The 15,588-nt window shown below is 40.6% G+C and overlaps 2 protein-coding genes and 1 pseudogene across 9 annotated transcripts in view; 1 reads left to right on the plus strand and 2 right to left on the minus strand.

Annotated features, from left to right (window-relative positions):
• Window positions 1-4,791, minus strand: part of Mospd2 (motile sperm domain containing 2) — a 65,446-nt gene extending 60,655 nt beyond the window's left edge. For 4 of the 5 annotated variants that reach the window (XM_029567249.1, XM_017800074.2, XM_029567248.1 and 1 more), the window contains exons 1-2: window positions 4,634-4,765; window positions 4,416-4,485 (exon numbers count right to left, since the gene is read on the minus strand). In XM_029567249.1, coding sequence (XP_029423109.1) covers window positions 4,416-4,485; window positions 4,634-4,642 — 79 coding nt within the window. In that variant the 5' untranslated portion in view covers window positions 4,643-4,765. Of the gene's footprint in view, window positions 1-4,415; window positions 4,486-4,633 lie in introns of all 5 variants that reach the window. The other variant, XM_008840887.1, reaches the window with a different exon arrangement.
• A 284-nt stretch (window positions 4,792-5,075) lies between these two features.
• The window catches only part of Fancb (FA complementation group B), a 33,436-nt gene continuing 22,923 nt past the window's right edge, over window positions 5,076-15,588 (plus strand). The window contains exons 1-5 of one of the 4 annotated variants that reach the window (XM_029567251.1): window positions 5,076-5,317; window positions 10,007-10,133; window positions 10,285-10,370; window positions 12,229-12,401; window positions 13,170-13,249. In XM_029567251.1, coding sequence (XP_029423111.1) covers window positions 12,299-12,401; window positions 13,170-13,249 — 183 coding nt within the window. In that variant the 5' untranslated portion in view covers window positions 5,076-5,317; window positions 10,007-10,133; window positions 10,285-10,370; window positions 12,229-12,298. Of the gene's footprint in view, window positions 5,318-10,006; window positions 10,134-10,284; window positions 10,371-12,228; window positions 13,250-15,588 lie in introns of all 4 variants that reach the window. The other 3 variants (XM_008840888.3, XM_008840889.3, XM_029567250.1) reach the window with 3 other exon arrangements.
• LOC103740297 lies at window positions 11,169-11,768 on the minus strand (annotated as a pseudogene).

Raw genomic sequence — 15,588 nt, forward strand, 5'->3', positions numbered from 1 at the left:
ATGGAGAAAAGCCAAAGCAGGAACTCAAGGCAGGAACCTGGAGGAAGGAACCGAAGCAGAAGCAGAGATGTTGGAGGAATGCTGCTTACTAGCTTGCTTTCCCCTTGCTTGCTCAGCTATCTCGTGGTCAGGTCTGTCACAGCAACTGTCCCACTCTCTGATACCAATTTCTGTTTTGGTTAGCTTTCTGTTGCTGAAATAAACTGACCAAAAAGAAACTTGGGGAGGTAAGGGTTTATTTCATCACAGTCCATTACCAAAGGAAGTTAGGACAAGAATTCAAGGCACTAAAGGAGAAGAAGGATCAACAGAGGAACGCTGTTTACTGGCTTGCTCCACCCTGTCTTTCTCAGCCACGGGCCCTCCTACATCAACCAGTAATTAAGAAAATGCCCCATGAGACATGACCACAGGCCAGTATAATGAACGAAATATCTCAGTTGAAGTTCCCTCTTCCTAGCTGTCTAGTCTGTGTCAACTTGACAAATACTAAGCAGCACAGGTTTATTTTGGCTCAGAATTTTGGAGGTTCAGTCCATGATTAGTTGGCCCAGTTGCTTTTGGGTCTGTCGTGAGGCAGGACACCAGGCTGGAGAATGTGGGAAGGCCCAAAGTGCTAACACCATAGCCATGGACTAACACAAAGAGGAATGAATCGGGGTTCCACAATCATCTTGAAGGGCATCATCTTCAGTGACCTAAGACCTCTTTATGAAGCCCTTACCTCTTAACAATTCTACAATCTAGCCACAGCACCGTGTTGAGGAACAAGCTATTCTAAAGTTTGGGAGCTGTCAGACTTATCCATGAAGTTTCTTCTAACCAAATCACCAGCAGTGATCCCTGCTCTGTCTCTTAGCCCTTACTACATTTGTTTCAGACAGGGTCTCAGATGGTTCAAGCTGATTTGCAATTTGCTGTGTAGTCAAGGATAGCCTTTCTGAGCTCCTAATCTTCCTGCCTCCACCTCCCACTTGCTGGGATTATAGGTGTATGCCACCCAGCCAGGGGCTCCTTTCATTCTTCTTGTAATTCCATTCACCTCAAATTTAGTAGTTATCTTGTTTAAATCCCTTAACTAGATTGTACGGGTTAGTTAAGGGCTCTATGTTCAGTTCTTCCTCTGACACTGACACATTGCTTTACAGAATGAAGAAGCTAATGAGCATTTGCAGAACCGAATAAATTATTGTCATAAAGAGAGGAAAGAAAGAACAGGAAACATTTCTCATTTGAGACTCAGCATGGAATTTCTCACAGTGACACTGAGGGAAAAAAAAAAGTGCCATAATCATGGACCTGTATTTTGTCCTTTTTGTAAAATTTATCCATATTTGGTAATATTTTCTGCAGGCACAAAACGGTGCTTGGAATTCCAAAGAACCTGTCTTCAAAAGAACGTATGGAGAGATATACTGGCAGAAGGAAAAACATTTTTAGTTAAGTCTGCCTTAAGCTTCTTATGAAACAAAATACTGCTAATGACAATACAGACTGTGGAAGTTAAAATTTTATGTTCTAAACATGAAAGTTAATTTCATCATTATTATATTATTTATTTAGATTTTCTGGGTCTTTCTGAGGCAGTATCTTCATGTAGCTTCAGCAGGCCTGGAACTGGCTATGTAGATCAGGCTGGCCTGGATCTCACAGAGATCCTCCTGTCTCTGGATTAAAGGCGTGCGCCACCCTGCCCTGCTTATTTGTATTTGTTTCAAGACAGGATTTCATTTTGAATATCAGGCTGGCTTAGAACTCACTATCCTTCTGCTTCACCTTCCTTAGTCTAGGATTACAGGTGTACACTAATACTTCTGGCTCCATCAAAGTTAATTTCTGAAAAAACCCAAACTTAAAAGAGAGAACACAGATAAATTAAAAAGGCTTCTTACTGCATTCCATTTCCACCTTTATCTGATATTATATTTCAAGGTACAATCCAACATTCAGGTGAAAAACTCTTTGTCTCTCCTTTCCCACAAGTCTTTACTATTTGCAGTTGCTGTGTAGATAACACAAGAGTTCACACATAGGAAATATATATATTTAAGGTTAAATCTATCCCAATACTTTATGCCACATACAGTGTTTCCCTCTGAAAAAAAAAATGCTTATCTTATGAGATAAATTGTGAAGGCGATTCTTTGCCAGACTTTGGGTAGGAAGGGGGAACTGGTTGGGACAGTTCTTAATTTGGAATTTGACTAATCTTCCAATGCATATACATAAGTAGTGCTATATTCTTTCACTGAGTACTTATTGAACACTGTGATGGGTACTGAGGAGTGAGTAATATACACAAAGATTCTACCTTCAAATTCTATAAGCTGCTGCAAAACCTGTATATCATCTACTGGAGGAAATGAACAGTAAACAAACAAGACAAATTACAGTTTATGGTATAAGCTGTAAAGGAGGGAAAGTAAACAGGATAAGAAGCCACTTAATAATCAGTAAAGGCCTCTCAGATGCATTTTAACCCAGAAAGGACAAAAACAGACCCAACCTTACACATTAATTGGGGAAGAGCTTCTCAGGCAGAGAGAAGTGGAAATTTCCTGAGATGCAAACAGACTCATTCTGTTTGAAGAACACAAATGGGACAGTGTAGTCATATTTTTTCAAACTGTGGATCATGTTTTGGATTGTGCTATCAATTTTGTGGGTCACTGAATTTTTAAAAAGGAAATGGAAAAGAAAATATCACCCGAGCCACAAAATAGCCCTTTTTTTTAGACAAAATATTCTTTAATGAGCTTTTGTTTTAGGTATGTGAGTAGGTATATGTATGTGCTGGGTTGCAATGTGTATGTTTCTTAATGTAGGGAATGGTCAACTCTGTACTAAGTAAGGAGAATAGTAACAGGTGAGGATGGGCAGGTGGCCAAGAGCCAGACCATATATGGCCTTGCACTGATGGCCAAGAAGATGAATTGGGACTTTATTCTAAATACTGTGGGAAGACACTGAAGGGTTTTAAGCTGGGGAGTGACATGATCTCATTTGACATTATGATGTTGCTGAAAGATTACTATAGTGAAATCCAAAAGGCGTTGAGGAGTAGGCCAGGCCAAGTTTCTAACACCATGGATTCTGTACAAATTGCTTAACTTCGGTGTGCCTCACTTCCCTCATTTTAAAAATGAGAAGGTTGAAGCAAGATGACCTTTAAGACTTTGTCGATTGCTTAATTTCTATTTGCTGCTTGCTCCTTTGAGCGTTAAGTAAATGGCCATTGTAGACTTACAAATTCACTAGTTATGAGTTACATCTTTAAATACTATAAACCATATAGCTTTAAATTACATTTCTATAGAAAGCAATTTTAGAATCATCTATTTATTGGAATTTGGTATGATATCAGACATGAGATCTCTGGGCTAAAAGTGAATCAAGTGCTTTTGCAACTCTATGGTACAAAGTTTGGTGTGTGAAGAAAATTGGCAAGGAGGCATGAAAAAGATTTACCAACCAGGCTCTTTGGAATAGATTTCCTTATTTGTTTCAGGTTTTCAATGAATATACGATTAGAACAGTTTAAAGCTGTAGGACTCTTCTGCTGAGTACTAAAGTCAAAATATGGAAGCTTAATTCCTTTCAAAGTAACCCAAACAACTGAGGCAAAATTTTTATTGACAACCTTCTATATTTTCAGTACCACACCAGACAATTTCATGTATTTTTCTTCATTTAATCTTCCTAAACTTATTATTTCATAGATATGGAAACAGGGTCTCAGAATATATAAGCAAGCTATTTAGTCACAAGGTCAAGGTTAGCATCAATCAAGGCAGACAACAAATTGAGCCTTTTAAGATCCAGATTTATAACTTATTTTTTATGTTTTAAAAGAATTATGGTACAAGCATTAAGTCATCAGATAAGTACCTGAAAACTCAAGTATTTGTGACATTTTGACAGAATGTTCAACTAAGAAATCAATTATGCATTCATAGAAACTTCACAGAGTGATGAACAGGTAAGAATTTGCTCTAGCACTGGAGGGCCTACACCATGAGTAGCACTTTGGTTGTAAGGAAGCGGAATTAAGCAAAATAAGAGGAACTGATTTACCCAATAACGTACACATCCATAGTACAATGGCAGTTTCCTGATTCATAGGTAAGCATGGACTGTACACTGTCACCTGTGTCCATGGGCCAAACAACCCGCCAGTTCCATAGCCACGAGGAGATGCTGTTTGAAACTCCGATTTCTAACTTACATGAACCTTTTAAAGGAAGTATTGGGCAGGCGTACCATCTGCCTAGTTCAACACACACCAGTATGTCAAAACCTTTGAAATGGGCACAGCCTCTTCCCAACATCTGCCGGCAGAAACACCCACAAACTCTCTAGCAAAGTTGGGGATGCTCGCTGCACACCTGTTCCAACCCCCAGAACGCAAGGCTCACCTGCCACAAACTCAGCTTCGAATCTCCGCCGGGTCTCAGAGATGAGCTTGGCTTTATTCTGAGCGTTACTCTGAATGGGAAACACAGCAGAATCTTAGAGACAGTCTTAACCCGGTTCGCCCTCAGTCCAGCCCACCTGCACTGGGGTACACCGGCCCCCGGCCTCCAAGTCCATTTCCAGGACCGGGTGCCCAGCGGCCGAGCGCTCCGCTCCTCACCTCCGCCATGGTCGCAATCGCGAACTTGATTGGAGTTGTTGTCCTAGTCCCTTGCTCTGCCTACAGTCAAGTATCTCTTCACCAGACAGCCCAGCCCAAAGGTAGACAAGAAGGGAGGGAGGGGAAGGCGGTCGCGTGACACCGGAAGGCTGAAGGAAGTGCCGCAACACTGCCCAATCCCGTACGGTCGTCTGGGCTTGGAGGCGGGACCAGTACCTCCTCTGGGCACCCACTGGCTTTTCAAAGGAGAAGCCCCGCCCCCGGCGTCCCTCCCGCCTGCGGCCGCGCCCCCCGGCCACCTAGCTCACCACAGTTTACCCTGGAGCTCCGCCCCCGAGGGCTCAGCCTGTCCTTTCGGTAACACTGGGAGGCCCCGCCTCTTCTGGTCTCCCTAGGCAGCTGTAGGGATCAGCCTCCTCTTCCTGAGCGTTCCACGCAGCCGTTAGGCGGGGCAACCCAGCATGCCCCGCGCTAGCGGGAGGTTTGGAGTCGGGGAGAGTTATCGCTATATTGAAACTTTTTGGAACAGAATTACTTGCTGAGAAAGAGCAGCATGCGCTAATCCGTAATGCGCTAATTCGGAATGGTGCCAGAGCAGGCGGTGGGGCTCGAACTCACGTCTTGCTGGAAAGGCGGAAGCAACGTGGCTGGACTCTGTGGTCGTCCCGTGGCCTAACTGGGATTGTGAGTGTGTGCTGTGTTCATTCTCATAAAACTTTCTTCCTGCAACACCGTTCCATTTGGCTTGTGAATGCTGTTTGTGACAGTCTCCTCTTTGTAATCCTGGCAGGCCTAGAACTTGGTATGTAGCCAAGGCTGGCCTCAAACGAACTCACAGGCATGCTCCTGTCAGTACAAAAGGTTTGAGCCATCATGCTTGCCTGGCTATGGAATTTGAGACGCTTGAAAGGCAAATATTTTTGAACCATTTCAACTCGCGTGCTTACAGAAAGTTAAAAACGAAAGGTGTCTTTAGGTTATATAAAGGTAGTTGTTCTTAACGAGTTGGGTGCTTGGTTCTAGAATTTTTCATTTGCAGGTTTCTAGGGTGCACCGTGTTTCTAATGGAGAAGAGCCAGGTTCACTGCCAAACTTGATGTGATGCACAGGGCCAAGGGCAAAATGTCAACACTGCCAAGACTGATAAAGCCTTAGATTTATAAAGTACTCGCCTTGTAGATTACAAAATATTTGAAAAGAGGTCGTTGAACAGACAAGTCTACCTTTCTTAAAAGTGGAAAGATTCTGAAAATTGCAGCGAAGTTGCAACAATACTGTTCTCTAGGAGCTTGGGAATATAACTCACTGGTACAGTGTTTGCCTAGCACTGGAGGCTCAAGTTCAACTCCCTACACCAAAAAAGAAAACCCCAAGCTGTTCCCTCTGTCGTTTATTCTGTGACGAGTTCACCATAATGTGTTGTGCAACACCCACACCTGGAGTGTTTTCTGTGTTTATGTTTTTTTTAAATTTATTTTTATCTTTTAGTATTTTATTTATTCTTATGAGTGTATTGCCTGCATGTAGCGTAGGTGCACCCGTGTTCTGCAATGTCCGTGGAGGTCAGAGGAGGGCGTCAGATTCCCCTGGAACTGGAGTTACTGAGGGTTGTTCGCTTTCATGTGGGTGCTGGGAATCAAACATGGGTTCTCTGCAAGAGCAGCCAGTGCTCTTAACCACTGAGCCATCTCTCCTGCTCCTCAATTTTTAAAATATATTTTTACTGAATTACTGTGTATTTCATGTATACCATCTTAGTCCTCTTTATACCCCGGCTTCTCCATCTGCACCCTCCTGTACCCCCCCCCCAGACTGGATTTCATTTATTCTGTCATTTATGTTAAAGCTTATCGAATCAAGCTATGTCCCCTGACATCCCTCAGTACAAGTTCATCCACTGGAGTCTAGTCAGCCTATCTAGAGTCACTCCCTTGAAGAAGATCAGCTCTGCCTCACCCAGCAGTAATCAGCTGCCCAATAGCTCTTTGGCTAAGATTGTGGCCTGCTGCCCATTTCCACTGTTCCATGCTAGGTTTTTGTCTGCTTGAATTTGCATGAGTGTTGTGCATGCTGTCACCACGGCTGCATAAGTTCGTATCAGCAAGGTCCCAGGAGCCTATAAGACTGTTTCCATATGGTCATGTACCTCCTTCCCTGGCTCTTACAATTTTTCTGACCCCTCTTCTGCAATGTTTCCTGAGTCCTGGAATCATTGCCTTCTGTTGCATGAAAGAGCTTAATTGATGAGATTTGAAAGATGCAGTAGTATTCTCTCTACCCCTTGTTCCACTATGCCCCATGAGTCTTAGGTGTTGAGGTTCCATTGTAGATGTGTCACTTAGGGTTGGACACTTTACAGTCACTTAATCTCTGTGTGCGATACTCTCCATCTGTTGCAAAAGAAGCTTCTTTGATGAGTAGTGACTGGCATACTTGTCTTTAAACATAAAGATCCATATTTAACACATAGTAAACAATTACATTTGTCTAGGGATGTGACAGCCTTGGGGTTTTCTCTAAGATCTATGATATCTCCAGCCATGTGTATTTTGCTATGCTTATGGTACCATATATGAGTTTCCTGCCTTGAATGGGCTTTAGGTCTAATTAGGTAGCTGTTGATTACCTTGAAGATAAAAGTGCCACTCTTGCCCCAATATAGTTTGCTGTGCCAGTCATTGCTGTGGTTATTAGGCCTTTAAACTGTGGTCGGACCTTCGATTGATGTTTTCAATCAATCGAAGAGCATAAAGAGATAAATAATGCCTAGCTGGTGTTAAAAAAAAAAAAAAAAAACAAAGGGAAGAGCAGCTTGCATTAGTGCTCTCCAAAACTATGAGAGCTAACCTTCAGAGGAGGTGGCTTCCAGGTCATTTTCACCATTGCTCCAAGTCCTATGTCCAAAGTATGCCTTGTTTTCAGCAATAGGGTCTTACCTTGAAGTTTTGGGAGGCTATCAAGGGCTGTGGCAATAGCCTCTGTAACTTTGATGATCTATTGAACTATCCTGGCTAACAATTCAAAAGAAGGTTTCTTCTCTCTGGCACTGTTTCTTGTTGTGTAGCCATCAGCTCTACACATAGACTCATGTAGAGATACTGTATGTGTAATTTTTTTAGTAGATTTTTGGACTAATATGATTCCCTCTGTTGTTTTTTCTTAATACCAGCTAGGCATTATTTATCTCTCCTCTCTCTCCCTCTTCCTCCTTCCTCCCTTCCCAGTTAAAGTACCCTCATTTTCCCCATTTCTTTCTTGATAATACCTGTCTTCCATGGTCCCCCCTCTGTTGAGCTCCTTCTCCCCCTTTACCTCCATAGTTCCTTATATAACCCTCCCTCTCTGTCTCCCATTGTGTTTACATTTTTATGGGAAGCAGGGCATGGTGGTGAGCCTTTAGTTCCAGCACACTGGAGGCAGAAGCAAGCAGATCTCTGGGAGATAAAGGCTAGCCTTGTCTATATAGTGAGTACCTGGCCAGCTGGGTCTACAGAGAGACCCTGTCTCAAACAAACAAAATTTTTATGGGAAAAAAGAATACATTGTTTTAAACTTTTTTGAAAACATCCATAACAAAATTTGAATGGCAACTAAAATCTCCCTCAAGCTTCTTTCCCTTACTTTGATATTGATTCCTTTATCCAGAATCAATAGCCATTCAGAACTGGTCATAAAATATTTATAGTTTTGCCCTTTTATTTTGGTTCCGACAACTCAGGTTTGAAGCATGATTTTGGCACATCTTACATGTAGACCTTTGATAAAATCATGAAACTTGATGTCTCAATTTGTAAAATAGTATCTTAATACCTGTCGCATACCAATGTTATGAGAAATAAATAATCCAAAATCTCAAGACCAGTACCTCTGACACTATTCTCTGATGAAAAAAAAAAAAATCACCTCTTGGCACTATGCCTAGAGAAATTAGACAGGCAATGCAGCCATTTTAAGTAAACAGAAAATATATAATGCTGTTTCCAGTGTTTGGATTTATGTAAATTAAACTCTTCAGTGTTACTTTGTCAGCTATTTAATTTTTTGCATTCATTTAATTGTTGAAATTTGGCTATTATGATATACATGATCTGACATAATCCTTTTAACTATAGTATGCTGTTCCATCTCTGTTCGTTGATGTACTGGTGATCATTTTTAAATTTTTATATTGCAAATAACAGGGAAATGACTAATCTGTGGTAGCGTCCTTGAGTATATGTAAGTCTATTTCTCTGGTTCAGGTCTGGAAATGAAATTGCTGAATTCATGCATTTCAGTTTGCCTTCGACAGTCATCTTTCTCATTCAGAAGTACCCTTAATGGTCCCCTAATTGATAGCTTCTTTTCTCATTCACATATACCAGTACTGTCCCTAGGATGCAGCAGTACAATTTTGTGATTTTTGTTTTTGAAACTGTTCCATAGATTGTCATTGCCTAAAGGAGTGACTTAGTCCGTATGGCCACTGAGTAAAGTGAGAACGACCTCTGTATATGCATGTTCAATTTAGAAGATGCTACTTTGATGTGATTCATTTTACTAATTCTCTTAAACTGCCTTTAGTATAACGACTCTTCATAATAAGGAAATGCATGCCACAAAAATATTAAAACCATAGACCCAGGAGACAGACTGCATCTTTTCTAAATCTAGCGTTATTGCTACTGCAAAAGTAGGACATTTTCTAACCCTCATTAAAATAAAACTTTCACATTTAAAAATAATATTTTATTTAGTATTTTTATTTTATGTGTATGAGTGCATTGCCTGCATGTATGTGAGTGTACTCGTGTTGTGCAATGCCCCCAGAAGTTAGAAGAGGGCGTTGGATTCCCCTGAACTGGAGTTACGGATAGTTAACTGCCTTGCGGGTGCTGGAAATCTAGCCAGGTTCTTCTGCAAGCGCAGTCAGTGCTCTTAAGCATGGAGCCATCTCTCCGGCCCCGATTTTCACATTTAAGTAATGGAATAATAATCCTTATTTTTAGAGAATACTTATAAACCTTATATGAAATAATGCATATATTGTAACAGAGATAATAAACACAAATGATGGACTGCAATTATTTACTTCTCCTTTTCATTATAATAAGTCATATTCACCCTAAGGTTTTTCTTATTTTGAAGAAGAATAGCTTTCCTCAAATCATAAAAATACATTGTTTTAAAGTAAGCCTTATTTCTATAGAGGCTTTTGTTGTTGTTTTTGTATTTTTGAGTGTCGGGGGGTGGGGTGGTGTCTCCTGTAGTTTCAGCTAGCCTGGAACTTGCTAGTAGACTAGGCTGGCCTTGATCTCATAGAGATCCTTCTGCCTCTGCCTCCCTCTGGAGATTCTAAAGCCTCATTTTACCATCTCCTATTTTTGTTTTTAGGGTTTTCTTTGTGTCCCAGTCTGTACAAACTGTTGTCTCAGAAGACAAGAGCCAAGTGCCTTCTCTGTGAGGAGCAGTCTAATTCAGAAACTATCATATTTAGGGAAGAACCTGAATTTCAAGACAAGTAAGCCACTGACAAACTGAATTTCTTTTTAAACATACCAACAGAAAACCGGATTAAAATTAGTAGGTTTAAAACTCAGAGGGAATTAGAACCTGTAAGAAAGTTCCTGTACCAGAAAGAATGTCTGAATTCATTTTTAATTGTTTTTAAGGTATTTAAAGCCCAGGCTGGCCATGTTCCTGACTATACCTCCAGAGTGCTGAGATCATATGTATATTCCTTCACATCTAGCTGAAGGTACTTTTAAATAAAACACAAATTGTGTGGAGGGGTGTGTGTGTGTGCAAGTTTGTGTGTTCCAGACTTGTGTGGGCTTGTGCAATCAGCACCTTTACCTGCTGAGGGGTCTCCCTGGCCCAAAAGTACTTTTTTGTTATTTTGAAACAGGATCTTGCTGTAGCCCCAGCTTGCCTGAAACACACCATGTAGACTAGGATGGCTTTGATCTCACAGAGATTTACATGCCTCTGCCTCCCAAATGCTGGGCTTAAAGGTGTATACCACCATGCCCACCCCAAAGTACTTTTTTTTTCAGTTTTTGAAAAGTTTCATTCCAATATTGGGGGACACCACAGAGACAGAAACATGGACACAATAGTCTCTGTCCAGAGTTTTCAGGTCAGAAGCCAAAACTGGATCCTCAGGTTTGTAGGTCCCAAGGCCCTTACAGCTTGTGGGCTCCCATGCAAGATATACACCCACATCCTCTCTGGTTCTTACCGCCTCCTCCTCCCTGCCCACTTCCTGTGCCTGAGGAGACACTGATGTATCTGGGTAAGCTGAGTGGAAGGGGAGAGTAGAGGACCTGTTATTGGAAGGACGAAGAGGAGGAGGAGGAAACCTGGAATTTGGGAGGCTTAGAGGAGAACATAGAAAAGAGAAGTGAGGAGGGGTCCACTGCCTTTGACCACCTGTCACTAGGTAATGACTCTATCTCCTAGGGGATGGTTGAGAACCAGGTATTCCCTAGCCAAGGTAGCAAGAGCATCTGTCCCCAGTAAAAGAGCCGTGTGTGCCCACTGTACCAGGCCTTCCTCAGCTGGGTGCAGGCTGACTGTTGGCGTTTGCCTGATCTGGGAATGAGGCTCGTGCTCTTATGGTCTGAGCACACGCTGAGCCATAGAGCTCCGGTTCAGGGCCTGGGGTCTGGGGCTTGGGCTCTGAGTCCAGCACCACCTCAGAGTACTTGATAGGCATTCCAGAGCTGAGGATGCAACGCTGGGCAGGTTGCAGTTGCAGGCTGGTGTAGCACATTACCTCCTCTGTGACCCGGGAAGGGAATCCAGAAGATGGATCTTGATGGCCTAGCCTTGGTTCTTGAGACAGCCATCCTGTCTTGTAAATAGTGCAGATTCCCATACAAAGGGACTTCTTCCACAGACCCTCCAGAGTGTCCCTGAACCTGCTGGTTCCTGCTCCAGCCACTGGTCCGCTGGGACAAGAGTGCGGTCAGTGAGATGAGAAGCAACAAAGTCACAACCCCTAAGAGGACCCACAGTCCCCACGCATGGATTATCGGTGCAATTCTCAGAGCCAGTAGATGATCCCTGCAGTTGGCGCCTCTGCTCATGACTGTTGGTGTGAGAGTCTGGTCCATAAGTGTATTGCCCTGAGCTGAGAGCCAGCCCCACTCATGGCCTGGCAGCTGTCACAGCCCCTGGGATTCCCATGCTTCCTCTCACAGCTCAGCCAGCATCTCCAATACTACGGATGGCAACAAAGTTGCTGGTTTTCCAAGACAGCTCCAAAGTACTTTTAAAGAGCGTCTAAGCCTATTTACATGCTGTTAACACATTGAGATATCATTTCTGACTTATTCACATGCTTAGAATCTTTAAAAAAAAAAAGTGACATTGTTACCAGGTACATTGGTACATGCCTGTAATGCCAGCACTCCAGAGGCAGAATTGTGATGTTAAGGCCAATGAACGTATAATATATAGCAAGAACTTACCTCAGCAAAATCAAATATGTTGTCACAATTGTATTAATATCTTTGCTTAAAATGAAACTTATGGTTACTTGAGTGATAGTTTTCTAACAAAATGTTTTCTACTTTTCCTGTTGCATTCAGTCTTTCTTATTTTCTTTTTAGGATTAAAAGTTTCAGCTGGACTCCACTTGTGTTTGAAAATTGGATCCACACAAAGTCTTGCTGAAGTGCAATGGCTAGCAAGCAGCCAATGCCCTTTAATGGGCAAGGAAAGCCCATTATATGTTATAATGGAGAAGTCCTTGTTTTTCAGTTGTCTGACAAGGATTGTGCAGGTGTTAAGAAGCCAACAAATGAAACTATATTAGATGTCAAAAGAATGGTGTTTAACAGAGGGACAGAAACATTTATTTTGAAATCCACTGGAGTTTTTAGATTTAAGGAGAACAAGTCTCATTTAAAAATTCTTTGTTGTAACTGTGTTTCAGATTTCAGAACTAGAATTAACCTCCCTTGCATTTTGATACAGTGTAAAAACTATGCTGAAGTTTTCACATATTATATACTGTTTCTTCATAGTACCAACAAATTTGAAAAGCGTTTGAGTTTTGAACTAGGCCATGAGTTGAATGAGAGCTTAAAGGTGTTTGATGGCCCTCTAATTTTTTGGCAGCATCTTAATACAGTCTTCTATATCTCTTGCCAAACTGGAAAAGTTACTAATTTGTCAGTTAAACTTTCCTCTATTCAGTGGATAGGTGAGATTGAAAATCTTGGTATCATTTTAGTGGGACCAACAGAACCATTTGAGACAGAATGTACCCCACAGCTTTCAGAATCAGATTACGAATTTTCTAATTCCAAATATTGTGCATACGCTCTTGAAAGTCAAGAAATCTTAAGCCATAATTACATTATCCCCCTTGCATACAGTAGTGTAGTAACTCACATGCATGTCTGTGCCGCTGAGTTTGTTGACAGCCAGTTAAGACTGTCTCTGTTGGCTCTTACACAAAGAAATCAGTTGATTTTGTTCCAAAATGGCATTCCTCAAAGAGTGTGCCACCTTCCATTTATAGGTCCTTCTGCTGTTCAAATTCTAGATTCAGGCAGAGGAAACCTGTTTTTCATTGTGTCATTTCAGAATAGTGGTGCCTGTGCTGTTTCGGCAAATAAATTTAAGGTATGGTGTTTAATCTTATAATAATCCAGTTGGCAGTCTTAGACCTTTTTATTTTTTGAGACAGGGTTGGGTCTTGATATGTAGCTCAGGCCAGCTTTGAACTTAGTGTTTTGCTGTTGTAACCTCCTAAGTGTTAGGATTATAGCCTTGTACCCAGTTATTCTTAGACCTGTTAAGCATTCCTGTTCCATGGAGTTCACCATGCAGTTTATTCTCTAAGTCAGTTTTTAGCTCTGCACTTCATATATATTATATTGGCTTTTTTTTCTTAGAAGTTATCTGAATTCTACCTGGTGATAGGTTTTGGCCTTGCCGTTTGGAGTCGTAAAGCCTTTGAATTTGAAAACATAAATATGTGACCATAATTATATCTATTTTGTCTTTTAATACAACTATTTGTAATGTTTATTAATATAACTATATAAAAGCCTAGGTTAAGTGCAGTATAGTATTACATTTGAGCAGTTATACTTAGCAATTAAGAACAAGCCATAATTATGGTGAAAGTTTTATAATGGAATCGAACATTTTTAACATTGACTTCTAAGCATTTACCGTTTGTGGTCTTGAATAAGAGGTTTTGGATTATAATAGAATAGAGTGAATGTTAAATGATAAAATTGTATTTAAATAGCAAGTTTTGCCCCCAAATAGAAAGTAACAAGTAATTTTGTATTGGCTATGAGTTCTAGATCTATGCATCCTACCTCATTCAAGGAAGATTTAAGGTAGCTTGCAAAGATAGGTGAACTACAAGCAAGCATAAATTAGAGTAAATAATAAGAATCCAAGTCAGTGGGCTCTCTAACTAGCCATTAATAAAAGCCTGAGAGATGTTTAATTCAGTGATAGGACTTAGGCTTTCTCTCAAGTAGAAACAGTCTCTGCATGTTTTCCTAAGAATCTGTACACTGAGCATTTCACAATTGAGCGTATTGTTAGATATACCTGAAGCATAGATGTCAATGTGTTTTCAGTAGAAGAGATTCACATGTTATATAGCTGTGCTGTCTAATATAGCCACTAGCCAGATGCAGCTATTCAGTATGTGAAATGTGACTTGTCTGAGTTTAAATGTGTTAAAAATGTCAAATCCACCCAAGGTTTCAGAGAATTAGTAAAGGACTGCATGTGGTTGGCACATTATATTCCCAACACTGGGGAGCCCAAGGCAGAACTAGGAAGGCCCAGCCTTAAAAGGATTTAGTAAAAACTCAGTAAAATATTTCAATTCCTATTTGATCATATTGAATTGAAATGGTAATGTTATGAAGATAGTGGGTTAAATGTAGTCAACCCTTCATATCTAAATGTTTTGCTATGTTGATTCTGCCAATTGCAGATTAAAAATACTGAACATGTATAGACATTTTTCTTGACTCTGCTCCCTAACCAGTATAAGCACTGTAATGTTGCATGTATATTGTATTTGGCATTCTAAGCAATCTAGAGATGATTAAAAGTATATGGAAGGACATGGGGAAATTATATACAAATACTGTCCCAGGAAGCACCCACAGATTTTGGAGTCTGGAGAGGATTGAGAAGCTACTCTTCCACTTACGTTGAGAGATGACTTTATATTAACATTAATTTCACCTTTCTACTGAAAATTTTAAAGTACACGCGTGCTTTGCACTTGTGACTTGTCTGTATTTGTATTAAATAGCACCGATTGCAGCATACTCATTACAAACGCGTGTGTATGTTCATGCATAGCTCTGTGATATTTACATGTCAAACACATTTTTATTGCCAGTGTCCCTTCCCATAGTTTATGATGTTCCATAATTGTGGGAGACTATGTAGGCTTTCAAATATGCTGCTTCCCTGTACAAGTGAAGAATCCTAACTTTAGAAATTAGCCCTACAGGGGCAGGATTGATATTTTGTAGATCAAAGTGCCTTACATGCTTTCCCCAGCACAAGCCTCCTTCCTGTGCTATCTAGATAATGTATCTGTACTCCTGGAATTCTGAGTGGGAATATTAGCTTTTCTGCCTTAAGGAAAAGGTTGATCTGATACTCATGATGTTAGAGGCTTTTAGCTTTTTTTGTTTTTGTTTTTGTTTTTGTTTTTTTTAGAAGAAGCATTTCATTACAGCTTTAACATATTCAGTAACACATTCCAGAGCAAGGATACATCTCTTTCAAAGATGGATGTAAATTTTTAGGTTCACAGTTGAATTAATACAGTCAGACAATACTGAACTCAGTATAAACCCTGTAAGATATAAAATTGAATGTTTTTACCCTTTAAAGAAGATCTCCACTTCATTTTAAGATATGCTGTTCCCTACATTTTTTTTTCAATAAAATGTATTTTTTTAAATTAGAAG

The sequence above is a fragment of the Nannospalax galili genome, unplaced genomic scaffold (genome assembly GCF_000622305.1).
Source record: "Nannospalax galili isolate Female #2095 unplaced genomic scaffold, S.galili_v1.0 scaffold521, whole genome shotgun sequence".
NCBI lineage: Eukaryota > Metazoa > Chordata > Mammalia > Rodentia > Spalacidae > Nannospalax > Nannospalax galili.